Source organism: Heptranchias perlo, chromosome 2 (genome assembly GCF_035084215.1).
Source record: "Heptranchias perlo isolate sHepPer1 chromosome 2, sHepPer1.hap1, whole genome shotgun sequence".
Taxonomy (NCBI): Eukaryota; Metazoa; Chordata; class Chondrichthyes; order Hexanchiformes; family Hexanchidae; genus Heptranchias; species Heptranchias perlo.
Window position 1 is genome coordinate 102,421,954 of NC_090326.1, and position 16,168 is coordinate 102,438,121.

Below are 16,168 nucleotides of genomic sequence, written 5' to 3' on the forward strand. Positions count from 1 at the left end.
CCAGCAACACTCAAGAAGCTCGACACCATCCAGGACGAAGCAGCCCACTTGATTGGCACCCCATCTACCACCCCAAACATTCACTCCCTTCATCACCGGTGCACTGTGGCTGCAGTGTGTACCATCCACAGGATGCACTGCAGCAACTCGCCTAGGCTTCTTCGACAGCACCTCCAAAACCCGCGACCTGTACCACCTAGAAGGACAAGAGCAGCAGGCACATGGGAACAACACCACCTGCACGTTCCCCTCCAAGTCACACACCATCCCGACTTGGAAATATATCGCTGTTCCTTCATCGTTGCTGGGTCAAAATCCTGGAACTCCCTTCCTAACAGCACTGTGGGAGAACCTTCACCACACGGATTGCAGCGGTTCAAGAGGGCGGCTCACCACCACCTTCTCAAGGGCAATTAGGGATGGGCAATAAATGCCGGCCTTGCCAGCAACGCTCACATCCCATGAACGAATGTATAAAAAAAAATTAGTCTCAGGACTAATCTTGGCATTCTTGCATAATTTATTTGATAATTCAGCTTTACTAACATATCCCTCTCTGACAGGTTCCTCAACAACACTGGCTTCTTTTTTCCATTATTAATGATGCTGGCGTGGTTGATTTCCGTGGCCTCCATGGTGCGCAACCTTGTATTTGAAAAAGAGCTTCGACTGGAAGAGGTAATTAAAGACACGAGGAGCTCCTGATTCTAGATTATGTTTTGAAAACAGTGAACTCACCTGAGGTTTCATTGCAATGTGCAAAAGTGAATGTGCTGATAATAATTAAAAGGAATCTGGAATACTAATGGAGACCAATTTCCGGGTGCCATCTCCTGTGCTTGATCCCTGCGGAAGTGCCCCGGCTATCAAATTTGCAGCAGCAACTTCCGAGTGCCCGGGGCGTCCGACTAAAACAGGCGTTAGCCTATTAAGTATGCTAATAATCATATTAGCATATGCTAATATGATTATTAGGTAAGAGGGTTAGTAATCAGAGAACACAGATTTAAGGTCATTGGCAAAAGAACCAGAAGGGAGATGAGGAGAACCTTTTTTTCTCGGCAAGTTGTTATGATCTGGAATGCACTGCCTGAAAGGGTGATGGAAGCAGATTCAATAGTAACTTCGAAAAAGGGAATTGGATAAATACTCAAAGGAAAAATTTGCAAGGCTATGGGGAAGTATAGCGAGTGGGACCAATTGGATAGCTCTTTCAAAGAGCTGGCACAGACACAATGGGCCAAATGGCCTCCTTCAGTGCTGTATCATTCTATGATTCTAATTAGGGGCCAAATGGCTGTTTCAGAGCCCGGTGCCAAATTTAGCAAAATTCTGGACAGAGCATGTGCCGTTTTATTGTGTCTACATTGGCCTAGCCAGTGATCTTTAAAAGGTCTGCTGGAGGTCACCGAAGAACAGGTAAGTTTTTAATTTTTTATTTACTGTGATGTGAAGCCAGGAGGTGCAGGATTGCTCTTTCAGGCTACATAGTAGTACTGCAGGTCACTGCTGACCCGCGATTGCCCTCCCTACTTCCTAGGACTTACTTGCAGGCCGGTTCAACGTTCAAGCCAGATGAATTTGGAAAGGTCTGGACCGCAAGCTGCATTGCGACGTCCAATTGGTGTCTGCAGCTTGCCGGTATTTTAGAGATGAAGCCAGGTGCCCAAACTGGAGCGAGCCTCGGGCTTCCATCTTCAGGCGTACGTTTTGAATGCGTTGCCAATTTTGTGCCAGTTCCCAGAGATAATCAGATTTCTTCCACTTAACAATATACTGTCATATCACAATGAATTTCAGGTATTTAACACCGTTTAAGGAGTGTGTGAAGTGGCCAGACTTACTGAACAATTTATAAGAAAATTAATTTCAAAACAAGATTTTTTTTTTAGCCTGGTGCTAATTTAAACAAGGGCTTAAACAGGTGCTTAACCATTTGTATCTTTTTTTAATCAGTACTGTTAGAATCATAGTAAGATATGTGGGAATTGGGATAAAAGCAAGAAAGCAGCAAACAATTATGTTTAGACAGCAAAGGTCTGTAGCATCGACTGACTGTGATCACACTGTATAGCTTCGTTCCGGGTGCCAGTGTTCCACTGGATCATTGGTGATCTGATATAGACAAGTTAACCAAGGATGACCCTGTGGCTGTCTCCAATTCAGAGCTGATCTCTTGCTGACCTCGATACCAATCTTTAGTGCCTGGTTTACAGGAACTTTGTCTCCTGGATGGGCGACGGGATCGTTATTCGCGAGTCTCACTTCAATTATTCCAGCAACTGTAATGTTGTATCTGTTTCATTCACAAATTAACATTACCAGGTATCCGACCCCATTAAGGGTCAGAATGTTCCAAGTGGCGAATCTGGTAGTTCTTCTCAGATTGGTCCTGGGCATCGTGGGTCTTAACCTTATCAAAGTGGTAGTGACCCTGAAGGAAGTTTGGGTAACACTAGTCATAAGCACGTATGCGCCATTACGTGGCATTGGCCAACCGTTGACACCTGTAGTACAGGGACTTAACCTTGAGAGCTGATTGTAATGCGGCTCATGTTTTGTCGAATGCCTCTCCTTGGGACAGGGTATGGGAAATCTCACTTGCCTGTTGTCAGCCCAGTATATATTTCTCTTACTCTTCCTTAGCAAATACCAGGATAAAATTTGAGAAACATCTGTTCTTGTTACCATTGACTTTGTTGTATGATCCAGTTTAGAAATAACTTAGCATAGATGTTCGGAGTTTCTAATGGTGCATTTTCTATTTGACAGTACATGAAGATACTGGGAGTGAAGTCAATAGTTCATTTTCTGGTCTGGTTTCTGGACACCTTCATTGTCTTGATTCTGAGCAGTGCTTTCATCACCATTATCTTGAAAGCCAGCCAGATTCTTCCCAACAGTAATGGATTCATCGTTTTCCTCTACCTTTTGGATTTTGGAGTATCTGTTATTGCGATGAGCTACCTGATTGCTGCCTTTTTCAGACGTGCTAATACAGCAGCTCTCAGCGCCTGCCTGATCTACATCATTACCTTCTTTCCCTACATGGTCCTTGTGGCCGTACAGAACCAGCTCAGCTTCTCCAAACAAATTCTAATCGTAAGTAGTACAAGCCAATTCCACAATCTTATATTTCTTTGGTACATTTCTGCAGCTATCACTCAATTGATTGAAATAAATCATGAGGGAAAATTTCTCTGTGTGCTACGTTTAACAAAATTACAAATACAAAGAAAGACTTGAAAAAATGGGGCTTTTCCCATGAGAACAATGCAGATCAGGGGGCAATGTGATAGAAGTGTTTAAAATTGTGAAGTGATGCGACAAGGTAGATAGAAATAGTCTGTTTCCAGTAGTTGTGGTATCTAGACTGAGGGGCCATAGATACAAGATTAAATGTAAGCAATTGGAACAGAGAGCAAGAAGCTTTTCTTTTGCAGGGTCTTGCTGGTGGGCAGGAGGGAGTCCATGGCAGCAGAAACCCATGCTGTCCTTGTGGGACCAAGACGATCACTCCTGTTCCTCCTGAACCTGCAAAGATGAGTTTAAATTGTTCCTTTTATGGCCTACCCTTCTTCCCCATCAGGTTTTACTGAGTAGGGTGGCCACGGTGGATGCCCAACTCAGAAGATGTCTAAAATGTCATCGGGGGGGTCCTAATGATATCATAAGACTCGCACATGAGTCATGCGGGCACCTCGACTTCCTTTTCAAAAAAAAGGGCTTAGTTAAAGTGGTGATGGGTGGGAATGGAGTGGGAACAGAACGGTAGGGTATCGGAGGCCGGCAGGGAGCAGGCAAAACTTTTTGCACAGCAGGTTGTGAGATTGTGAACTGTACTACCAGAGTTAGTGATTGAATAGGAACCCATGTCAGCATTTAAGAATAGGCTGGATAGGTTGTTGTTGTAAAGGGAATAAAGGGATATGGGAACAGAGCAAATACTTGGGACAAGGATAAACATCAACATGGACTGGTTAGGCCAAATAGCTTGTTTCCATGTTGTAATTTCTATGTAATTCAGTGTAAGTAACCAGCCTACATCTACATCATCCATTCAGCATGCTGGCAACCTGGATTATGGTACCTTTAGTAACACAAGGTGGTTCTGTCTCTAATGTTTAAGTGAGTTTTAGTATTTTAACACTTTAAACTCTTACTAATAGTTTTTTAAAAATCTCAATCCTGCCTAGTGTCTGCTGTGTCCGACTGCATTCAGCCAGGGAGCATATATTATCACTCTTTTTGAGGGGGAAGAAACAGGTAAGAAACTCTTAAACATGAAATCAACTTATTTGAAATCCTGACGATAAAAACTATGTGGAAAACATAGAATGATACACTGAGTTTTAAGTGATTGTGATATTGTCGTTTGAAAGTGGTTGATGCAGTTGAAAAGTAACTGAACTCCCTGCTAAATATTTAATGCAAATGAAGACTTTCTCAAAGAGTATAAAGGACTAATTTTTATTAAAATCAATTTTAAGAAATCTAACTTCTTAGGAACGTAAATCTTTACACCATGGTGTTTGTACGATCTAGGCTAGTCACTTGGTATCACCAAGCAACATTTTCCCGACTGATATTCGTTGTCACTGGATTGCAGCTTATTCCCTATTCCTTCCACTCCACCATCAGAAGGCGATCTTTTAGTCACTATTCCCATGCCCTTTGCAATTCTCTCTCCAAACAATTTTGCCTTGCTACCTCTCTCTCTGCCTTGAAAAGCTTCCGAGAGATCCTTCCCTTTGAATGTGGCTTCAGTCGTCCCCTAAATTTTTCTCCATTTGCTGCTCTCTGTTCACTTGTCCCTCTCCTATTTTTCATCTACATGCTGCCCCTCGGCGACATTATCCGAAAACAATATGTCAAGTTCCACATGTACGCTGATGACACCCAGCTCTACCTCACCACCATCTCTCTCGACCCCTCCACTGCCTCTGATTTGTCACGCTGCTTGTCCGACATCCAGTAATGGATGAGCAAAAATTTTCTTCAACTAAATATGGGGAAGACCGAAGCCACAAACTCCATTCCCTAGCCACCGACTCCATCCCTCTCCCTGGTCACTGCCTGAGGCTGAACCAGACCGTTCGCAACCTTGGCGTCCTATTTGACCCTGCGATGAGCTTCCAACCACATTTCTGCTCATCACCAAGACCGCCTACTTCCACCTCCTTGACATCGCCCATCTCAGCCCCTGCCTCAGTCTCAGGGTTTGCTGCTGAAATCCTCATCCATGCCTTTGTTACCTCTAGACTTGACTATTCCAATGCTCTCCTGGCCAGCCTCCCATCCTACACCTTCCATAAACTTGAGCTCATCCAAAACTCTGCCACCCATATCCTAATTCGCACCGAGTCTACCCATCACCCCTGTGCTCGCTGACCTACATTGGTTCCAGGTCCGGCGATGATTCTGTTATAAAATTTTCATCCTTGTGTTCAAATCCCTCCATGGCCTCGCCCTTCCCTATCTCTGTAACCTCCTCCAGCCCTACAACCTCCGAGATCTCTGTGCTCCTCCAATTCTGGCCTCTTGCGTATCCCCGATTTCAATCGTTCCACCATTGGCGGCCATGCCTTCAGCTGCCTCGGCCCCAAGCTCTGGAATTCTCTCCCTAAACCTCTCTCTCTCTCTCCTCCTTTAAGATGCTCTTTAAAACCTACCTCTTTGACCAAGCTTTTGATCACCTGTCTTAATATCTCCTTATGTGGCTCAATGTCAAATTCTGTTTGATAACGCTCTTGTGAAGGGACATTTTACTACGTTAAAGGTCCTATATGAATGCAAGTTGTTGTTGTTGTTGTTAAGTGAATGTTTTCTTCTGCATGGGGAGTATACATGAATGCAAATTGTTGCTGATGAATGCAAAAAAAGTGTTGAATGATCAGCACAAATTTATTAATGCAGGAGTAGGAGATGGACTGCTTGCTAACACTGGGACACACACTTCATTATACTTTGAGATGTTTAGCATTGGTATTCTGAATATTAAAGGGATATTAAGGTAAATGTTACAAGCCTGTGCTCCCAGTGCAGAGCTTCTCACAACAAGAGTGCGTGTCAGCATTTTGGGCCCACTTCGCAGTCCTCATAATTTTCCATCTAAAATGAATGGAAAAATTCTGCACCTCTGTGAATTGGGCATGCCGATTTCCAGCTTTCCAAAGCAGGATATTTTTTGATAGGTCTCAACATAATTCAGCCTAAAGAAAATTGTCCGGGAAACCTGAATGTATTTATTTCTTTGTCCAAGAATTAATTTTTTAAAATTACATGCAAACTGGAGAAAAAGTTGAATAATCCTGAAATGCTTATTTTTTTCATTTTGAGGTTTATTGATTTTATGTAAATAACCTGATAGAAACCAATGATGGTGGTTTATTAATTATTATCAATACTCCTAATAAATTTGTTTTTAGCACTAACTGTAGTGAGTAGCAGTGTAAATCAGGCAATGAAGCATTGTCAAACGAAGTATTCATTTTCAAATCAGCTCTTAATTTTCCTCTGATGTCTACAATGTGGCCTGAAAATGTAAAGAAAATTTTGATAAAAGCAACGTTAACCTGTTGAGTCCTTGTTAATGGGCAAATAATCCAGCACACATTGATTTCCTCTGTGGGTGAAGCAATAATAATGGAAGTTATATGCCAGCTACTTTCTGTTGCTCCTGTTAACATTTAAGGATGAGTGTTTATTGTTTTAGCAATGCATTGTCAATAATGTGTACAGGAGGGGCCGATAGCATTCAGCCAAATGCCCTAAATTTACTAGGGATACGTGATGACAGAACACAAGAAATAGCAGCAGGATTAGGCCATACGGTTCCTCGAGCCTGCTCCGCCTTTCAATAAAATCATGGCTGATCTTCTACCTCAACTTCACTTTCCTGCCCGATCCCCATATCCCTTGATTCCCCTAGAGTCCAAAAATCTATCGATCTCAGTCTTGAATATACTCAATGACTTAGCATCCACAGCCCTCTGGGGTAGAGAATTCCAAAGATTCATAACCATCTGAGTGAAGAAACTCCTCATCTCAGTCTTAAATGGCCGACTCCTTATCCTGAGACTATGCCCCCTAGATCTAAGACTCTCCAAGGGAAACAACCTTTGGGCATCTAAAATAGCCTGTTCCCTGGTTGGTTTCATGACATATTGCTCTAGGAAATTGTCTCTCATGCATTCCATGAACTCGTCTTCCAGACTGCCTTTGCCATTTTGATTTGTCCAGTCTATTAAAGTCCCCCACGATTATTGCATTAGCTTTGTAACAAGCTCTTATTATTTCTTGATTAACACTCTGTCCAATGGTATAACTACTGTTAGGGGTCCTATAAATTAATCCCACTAGTGTTTTCTGCCCCTTGTAATTTCTTATTTCCACCCGTACTGATTCTACTTCCTGATCCTCCGCGCCAAGATCCTATCTCACCACTGTCTTTATGTCATCCTTTATTATCAGGGCTACCCGAAACCACCCCCCCCCAACTTTTCCATTCTGCCTGTCTTACTGAAACGCCAAGTACCCTGGAATATTTAGTTCCCAACTTTGGTCACCTTGCAACCACGTCTCTGTAATGGCTATTAGACCAAACCCACTAATCTTTATTTGTGCCACTAATTCATCTATCTTGTTATGAATGCTTGGTACATTCAGGTAAAGAGCCTTTAATTTTAACTTTTTACCATTTTTTCCTGCTTTGACCTTATTCACTGATGCACTATTACCATTAAACTCTCTCTGTCCCTTCCTGACACATGCTGCTTACCTTTACCCAAATCACTGCATTGCTCTGTTGCCTTGACTTTTCTCTTCAGATTTCTAAATTTTCCCTTGCCTGACCACCTCACAGCCTTTTTAGTTTAAAGCCCTGTCTATAGCCCTAGTTATTCGATTCGCCAGGACACTGGGCCCAGCCCGGTTTAAGTGGAGCCCCTCCCAACGGAACATCTCCCTCTTTCCCCAGTACTGGAGCCAGTGCCCCATGAATTGAAACCCCTGTCTCCCTCACCACTCTTTGAGCCACGCATTTAACTCTCTGATCTGTTTGTCCCTATGCCAATTTGCACATGGGTGAGGTAGTAATCCAGAGATTATTACCTTTGAGGTTCTGTTTATTACCTTAAACCCTATCTCCTCAAACTCCCTGAGCAGAACCTCATTCTTAGTTCTATCTATGTCGTTGGTTCCTACGTGGATCACAACAACTGGATCCTCCCCCTGATGCTCCAAGTTCTTTTCCAGCCGTGAGGAGATATCTTTAATCCTGGCACCAGGCAGGCAACACAGCCTTCGGGACTTTCGGTCACAGCTGCAGAGAACAGTGTCTATCCCCCTGAATATACTATCCCTTATCACTACCACGTTCCTTTTTACTCCCCCCACTTGAATGGCGTGGTCAGTTTGCCCATTCTCCCGGCAGTCTTTGTTCTCATCCATACAGGTAGCAAGTACCTCATACCTTTCGAACAAGGTCAAGGGCTGAGGCTCCTCTGTCACTACATCCTGGGTCCCCATATCTGCCTGACTTGCAGTCACATCCTCCTGTCTCTGTCCACTGAGTGAATCTAAACTACTACCTAATCTAAGAGGTGTGACTGCCTCCTGGATCAAAATGTCCAGATAACTCTCCATCTCCAGGACCCATCGCAATGTCTGCACCTCGGACTCCAGCTCAACAACTCTGAGCCGAAGTTCCTCGAGCTGCAGACACTTACTACAAATGTGGTTGCCTGGGATCAGGCTGGTCTCCACCAACTCCCACATGCTGCAGTTACGGCACACCACCTGCACTGTCATCTTTATCTAGCCTTGTTTTACTTATTTACTTTATTGGAGTTTTTATTCACTCACTATTTTTAGTTTTATTAACTAATTAGTTTATCTACTTAAAGTTATTGATTTAAGCTCTTAGTTTAACCCACTGCCCTAACTTAGAGAGAAAAACACAGTAAAACTCACCAACCAATCACCTACCCGCTGTCCTGTGACCTCACTCTTTCATATGTCTGCCTGACAGTAGGAGGACTAATCCTCAGAAATCCTCTTCATTCACTAGTGATAAGATCAGAATTACAGAGGTGTTGGCCGCTTCATAGCTTCACTTTCACACAAGTAAAGTAGAAAAAAGTCATGACTATCGGGTGTCATGAATGTCCTGGTTATAAATGGGATTAGATTATTGGGAGACCTGATATAGCGCGGTCCCACTGTGCTAATAGTTAATAACATTCCACAATTCTTGCAACATTTATTACCGTATGTCTAATGAGAAATGTTGTTAGCTCTTGTGTCCAGCAAATTTTCCTTCATGATAATATTGCCATTTACAGTTTAAATAACAATTTTGAATAAACAAAAAGACAATAAATTTCATCCTAATCTACTGTAACAATTTGGTTTGTAAATATAGTAATGCTGATTCCAATTGCTTGGTGGTTAGAAGAAATGTATGAATTGTGTTGTGTAAAATATCTTGAATTGCTTTTTTGTTTATGCTCTTTTTCAATACCATGAAAAGAACAGCAAGGCTCTAAAAGAGTCAGATTAAAAAGAGCACGTCAGCGTAAATGTTGGTCAGTAAAATGTATAATGAAGTGTGTGTCCCAGTGTTAGCAAGCAGTCCATCTCCTACTCCTGCATTAATAAATTTGTGTTGATCATTCAGCACTTTTTTTGCATTTATCAGCAACAACTTGCATTCATGTATACTCCCCATGAAGAAGAAAATTTGATTTGAACTGGTGTGTGTTATTGAACACAGTATGAATGGTGTTTTCATATCTCTCTATAATTGGACCTATCCAGGGAGCTGCTGTATCTGCATCTTGTTTTATTTCACATGGACTGTTTTGTTTTTTTAGGAATCCAGTGGAGTAACATGTATGAAGCACCTGGGGGTGGGAGCAACGTGTCTTTTGCCTGGATTTGCTGGATGATGATCATTGATTCAGTGATATACCTCATCCTAGGCTGGTATCTACACAATGTCTTCCCTGGTATGAAAATCAATTCTTTTGTCCATAATAATTGCCCTGCACTGTAATTATCTATCATTTCAAATTTGTAAATGATTTCTACTGTACATTTAGGGGAACAAAATGTATTTAAATATATGCAACACAGTTGTAGAAGAAACCCAGGGCTTCAATGTTATCTGTTAAGATGATCTGGACTCTACTTGCTGAATTTCCCTCCATCATAAGGTCAGAAGTGGGGATGTTCGCTGATGATTGCACAGTGTTCAGTTCCATTTACAACCCCTCAGATAATGAAGCAGTCCATGCAGCAAGACCTGGACAACATTCAGGCTTGTAAGTGGCAAGTAACATTTGTGCCAGACAAGTGCCAGGCAATGACCATCTCCAACAAGAGAGAGTCTAACCATCTCCCCTTGACATTCAATGGCATTACCATCGTCAGATCCCCCACCATCAACATCCCGGGGGTCACCATTGATCAGAAACTTAACTGGACCAGCCATATAAATACTGTGGCTATGAGAGCAGGTCAGAGGCTGGGTATTCTGCAGCGAGTGCCTCACCTCCTGACTCCCCAAAGCCTTTCCATCATCTACAAGGCATAAGTCAGGAGTGTGATGGCATACTCTCCACTTGCCTGGATGAGTGCAGCTCCAACAACACTCAAGAAGCTCGACACCATCCAGGACAAAGCAGCCCGCTTGATTGGCATCCTATCCACCACTCTAAACATTCACTCCCTTCACCACTGGCGCACTGTGGCTGCAGTGTGTACCATCCACAGGATACACTGCAGCAACTCGCCAAGGCTTCTTCGACAGCATGTCCCAAACCTGCGACCTCTACCACCTAGAAGGACAAGGGCAGCAGGCACATGGGAACACCGCCACCTCCAAGCCACACACCATCCTGACTTGGAAATATATCCTTCATCATCGCTGGGTCAAAATCCTGGAACTCCCTACCTAACAGCATTGTGGGAGAACCTTCACCACACAGACTGCAGCGGTTCAAGAAGGCGGCTCACCACCACCTTCTCAAGGGCATTTAGGGATGGGCAATAAATGCTGGCCTCACCAGCGACGCCCACATCTCATGAACGAATAAAAAAAAATTATACCTGTAAGTTGTTTTCTTTATAATAAACTACCTGCAATGATGTTTATCTGTAAAACTGTGTGGGAGACAGTTATTAAAGGGTATTGTAGAATGTACAAATAAATATTTGACAAACCTTTTTTGAGTTACAAACAAGACAATGCAAAATGCATTACAGAATCATAGATATCATAACACAGATGGAGGCCATTGGGTCCACCACGTATGTGCCATTGCCAGTTCTTCAACTGCAGCTGCATACTTTAATCCTATTTCCCTGTCCTTTCCCCATACACTTTTATATATTTTTTCAAAAACGTGGTTCCCGTTAAAATGGTATTCTCAGGGTAAATATTGTGAATTCATGTACCCGGCATAGAGCGCACATCAAGAATTTGGGTGTGGAGGACAGTGAGCTCTGCAGAATTCCCTATTCATTAAAATTGATGGATGGTAAATCCTGCAGGACTCACTGACTTCCATGCCCAAATTCTTGATATGCTCTCCCAGCCAGTGAAATTTCCAATTCATAAAATTACTCCCATAGTCACTGCCTCAATGGTCACTTGTAGTAAAGCATTCCGTAATAGAATAACTCTCTGTGTGAAAAACAATTCTTGTAACTTCCCCATCATACTTCTAAAAATAATCCTGAGTTTATGCTTCCTTGTTGCAGATTGAAGAACTAGTTATCCTCTCAAAACCTTTCATAATTTGGAGACCTCTATTAGATCCCTTCTATCCTTCTCTGTTCCAAAGAAAAAAAGCCCAAATTTTTCAAGCATTTCTTCATAACTATATAGCATCTTGATCCTGATATTCTAATGAATCAGCTCTGTATCCTTTCCATGGATCTAATAGCCTCCTTATAATGCCATGCCCAGAACTGAATGCAGTACTCCAACTATGGCCTAACCAGTGTCTTCCACAAATTTAACATCACTTCCATGTTTTATACTCAATGATAATATGTATAAAGCTTAGAATCATCTGCCTTTTTCATGGCCATTTCTACTGGCAATCCAACTTTTAATGATCTTTGTATCTACAACCTTAGATCACTCTGTTCCTCCACTCTGTTAAGAATCTTACTCTTTACAGTATTCACTGTTTTCCCCAAAACGTACTGTTTCAAATTTCCCTGCATTGAACTGCATCTGCTACCTGTCTGTAAATTGCATTCCTCCTCATAGTTTGACATGACCCCTAATTTAACCACCTTTGATATAATTTCTCTTGTGGCTATGTCCAAATCATTTCTATAATTGCAAAACAGAACAGATCTTAGAACAGATTCCTGGGCACACTAGTACCCACATCCCTCTAATTCGAAAACAGTTATTTGTCCGATTCCCTGACCCATCACTCAACCCATGCAGCTACATTCCCTTTACTACCATGTGCTTCATTCTTTGAAACAAGTTTTTGTGACAAAGGCTTTCTGAAAATCCATATATATGCTATGCACTGCATTCCCTTTATCTATACATTCTGTGATATCCTCGTAAAATTCAATTCAATTAGTTTTAATGAAAATAATAGCGCCTCGCTTTTGTGTTCCTTCTTCCTCCCCAAGCTATAAAAGGTGTGTCAAACACTTTTTCGTGAGCATGATGCCATTTAAGGAATTGTCTGTGACCGTATTTGTGGACTCTTATCTGTGTGCACACAGAGAGCTATGAATTATTGGTGCATTACTTTTAACTTTAACAATCATCTTTTAGGTAAATATGGAACTTGCAGGCCTTGGTATTTCCCATTTACAGCTTTGTATTGGAAAAATCTGTGCGATTGTGCTAAAGAGATGGACAGGAAGGTAGGAGAAGGTTACTGGGCCCAAAACCTGAACCACTATAACCAGCAAATGAATGTGAACGGTAAGACTTAAATTTTGTGAGTACTTAGTTTTTTTTTCTGATAATCCTTTAGAGATATAGTGGGGCTGATTTTCCTCTGCACAATGCCCCTCCCTATCTCTGTGACCTCCTCCAACCTACAAACCTCCAGGAACTCTGTGTTCCTCCAACCCTGGCCTCTTGTGCATCTCCCACTCTCTTCGGCCCACCATTAGCCGTCATGCTTTCAGCCGTTTAGGCCCTAAGCTCTGGAATTCTTGCTTTAAACCCCTCCACTTCTCCACCCGCTCTCCTCCTTTAAGACGCTCCTTAAAACCTAATTCGTTAACCAAGCTTTTAGTCACCCATTCTAATATCTCCTTCTTTGGCTTGGTGTAAATTTTTGTCTGATTTTGCTCCTGTGAAGTGCCTTGGGATGTTTTCCTATGTTAAAGGTGCTGTATAAATACAAGTTATTGTTGTTGTTGTTGCTCCAAGTGCTCCTATTTCTGTGCGTTATATAGAGGAAAAAGAGTGACACAATCCCTTTGCAACTGGTCTCCGCTCCCCCCCCCCGACACCACCCCATGGATTTAATGCTCATTTCTGGTTGTGGTTTGGGCTGGAGCAGAGTCATTGCTCCTAAAACATGTGTCTAGATGCAAATAAAATGTTAAAGACCTGGAAGTGATGTCACTCTGGCCTCTACATCCATTTCCTTCCCTTATGCCAGTTGCAGATCAGGTACTAATAGAATCCACATACACTGGGCATTCTCAGCTGCTACGAAGCATCTGAAATTCATAGATACTTCGAGAGACAAGCACCAGCTTGGAAAGTGAGTGGCAAATTGCTCTTTGGCAGTTTTTTTGAGAGTTTGTTATTGTAGTAAGGCTGTACTGTGTCCTGGAGCTTTTAAGGAGAACTGTGGAGTTACACATAGATTTTAAACTCCCACCATTCCCCTAAGCAGAGTAGGCGTCCCATTCAGAATCCAGAGTAGATGCTGAGAGGCTCTTTTCCATGGTTGGAGGGTCTAGAACTAGATGTCATAGTCTCAAGATAAGGGGTCGGCCATTTAGGACCGAGATGAGAAGAACTTTCTTCACCCAGAGTGTTGTGAATCTTTGGAATTCTCTACCCCAAAGGGATGTGAATGCTCAGTCATTGGGTATATTGATCAGATAATGATGCAGTCCGTGCCCACATGCAGCAAGACCCGGTCAACATCCAGGCTTGGGCTGAGAAGTGGCAAGTAACATTCATGCCAATCAAGTGCCAGGCAATGACCATCTCCAACAAGAGAGAGTCTAACCACCTCCCCTTGACATTCAATGACATTACTATTGCTGAATCCCCCACCATCAACATCCTGGGGGTCACCATTGACCAGAAACTTAATTGGACCAGCCACATAAATACTGTGGCTACAAGAGCAGGTCAGAGGCTGGGTATTGTGCAGCAAGTGACTCACCTCCTGACTCCCCAAAGCCTTTCCACCATCTACAAGGCACAAGTCAGGAGTGTGATGGAATGCTCTCCACTTGCCTGGATGAGTGCAGCTCCAACAACACTCAAGAAGCTCGACACCATCCAGGACAGAGCAGCCCGCTTGATTGGCACCCCATCCATCACCCTAAACATTCACTCCCTTCACCACCGGCACACTGTGGCTGCAGTGTGTACCATCCACAGGATGCACTGCAGCAACTCGCCAAGGCTTCTTCAACAGTACCTCCCAAACCCACTATCTCTACCACTTAGAAAGACAAGGGCAGCAGGCTCATGGGAACAACACCACCTGCACATTCCCCTCCAAGTCACACACCATCCTGACTTGGAAATATATCGTTGTTCCTTCATTGTCGCTGGGTCAAAATCCTTGAACTCTCTACCTAACAGCACTGTGGGAGAACCGTCACCACACGGACTGCAGCGGTTCAAGAAGGCGGCTCACCACCACCTTCTCAAGGGCAATTAGGGTTGGGCTATAAATGCTGGCCTTGCCAGTGACGCCCACATCCCATGAACGGATAAAAAAAAAAATGTTCAAGACTGAGATCGATGGATATTTCGACACTAAGGGAATCAGGGGATATGGAGATAGGGCGGGAAAGTGGAGTTGAGGTAGAAGATCAGCCATGATCTTATTGAATAGCGGAGCAAAGGTTCCGTATGGCCTACTCCTGCTCCTATTTCTGATGTTCGTTTTGTACATGAGGCTACTTGGAGGAAAAGGAGTAGCAGGGGGAACTTTTGGATGCCGTGGAAATACAACATCATCGCAGGAAGAGGGCTCTCACTTGCCGTTACACTGCCAACCAACTATACTGGACGCAAAGGAATTATCCCAACCTCACAGAGCAGCAACGTTTTCAGAGGTTCCGATTAACCAAGGAGGTGTTGACAGAATTGTGCAACATGCTGCAGGCATGGCACAGCCAGTAGCTTTGAAGGAGACAGCTGCCTTTACTTATTTTGCCTCCGGATCTTTCCAGTTGGTCATTGGAGACATCAGTAACATCAGTCAGTCAGCAATACTGTGTTGCATTGTTTGCCAGAGGTAGCAGGTACATCACTTTCCCCATGGACAACAGGATAGCTAACTAACAAATACCAGAATTCCAAAAAGTCCAGGGTATCTTTGACAGCATCCATAAAACCCTACGTGCTCCTGCACGGAGGAGTGCTCCATGCATTAACTGCAAAGGCTTTATTCCATCAATGCTTGGCCTACATGAAAACATCTGCACCAAGTACTACAGGCGAATGCCAGATTCCCCAGAAGTGCTCATTCCAGTCCAAAGTGCCATCATTATTTACAGATGCCTAGCAAGTCAAGAGTTTCTGCCTCGGCCTCTGGCACCTCTGCAACAACGTTACAAACCAACAGAGCACAGATACAGTGAGGTACATGCCTCCACCAGATCCATTATCAACCACACCCATAGGCATGCTGGATTAGCACATTTAGGGTCTTGATATGTCTGGGGGAATCCACAATATTACCCAGCCAAAATTTCCCAGATCATCATAGTCTGCTGCATGCTCCACAATCTTGCAATTCAGAGAGACAGCCTCATGGAGCTGCAGCAAAAGACCTCTGGAGAATGTCACTCAGAAGCCTGAAGAACTAGAGGAGACATCAGCACAAGCACCATTTGGCAGACATCAGTGACATCAGTATACTTCCTCCTAAAGTCACCATGGACTCTTCCTTTACCAGATACATCTTCTCCATCT

The 16,168-nt window shown here is 43.1% G+C and overlaps 1 protein-coding gene across 1 annotated transcript in view; it reads left to right on the forward strand.

Moving 5' to 3' along the window:
• The window catches only part of LOC137341749 (ATP-binding cassette sub-family A member 13-like), a 336,924-nt gene that overhangs the window by 225,485 nt on the left and 95,271 nt on the right, over positions 1-16,168 (forward strand). The window contains exons 33-37 of the mRNA XM_068005215.1: positions 564-678; positions 2,773-3,102; positions 4,197-4,266; positions 9,876-10,010; positions 12,815-12,967. Coding sequence (XP_067861316.1) covers positions 564-678; positions 2,773-3,102; positions 4,197-4,266; positions 9,876-10,010; positions 12,815-12,967 — 803 coding nt within the window. The remainder of the gene's footprint in view (positions 1-563; positions 679-2,772; positions 3,103-4,196; positions 4,267-9,875; positions 10,011-12,814; positions 12,968-16,168) is intronic.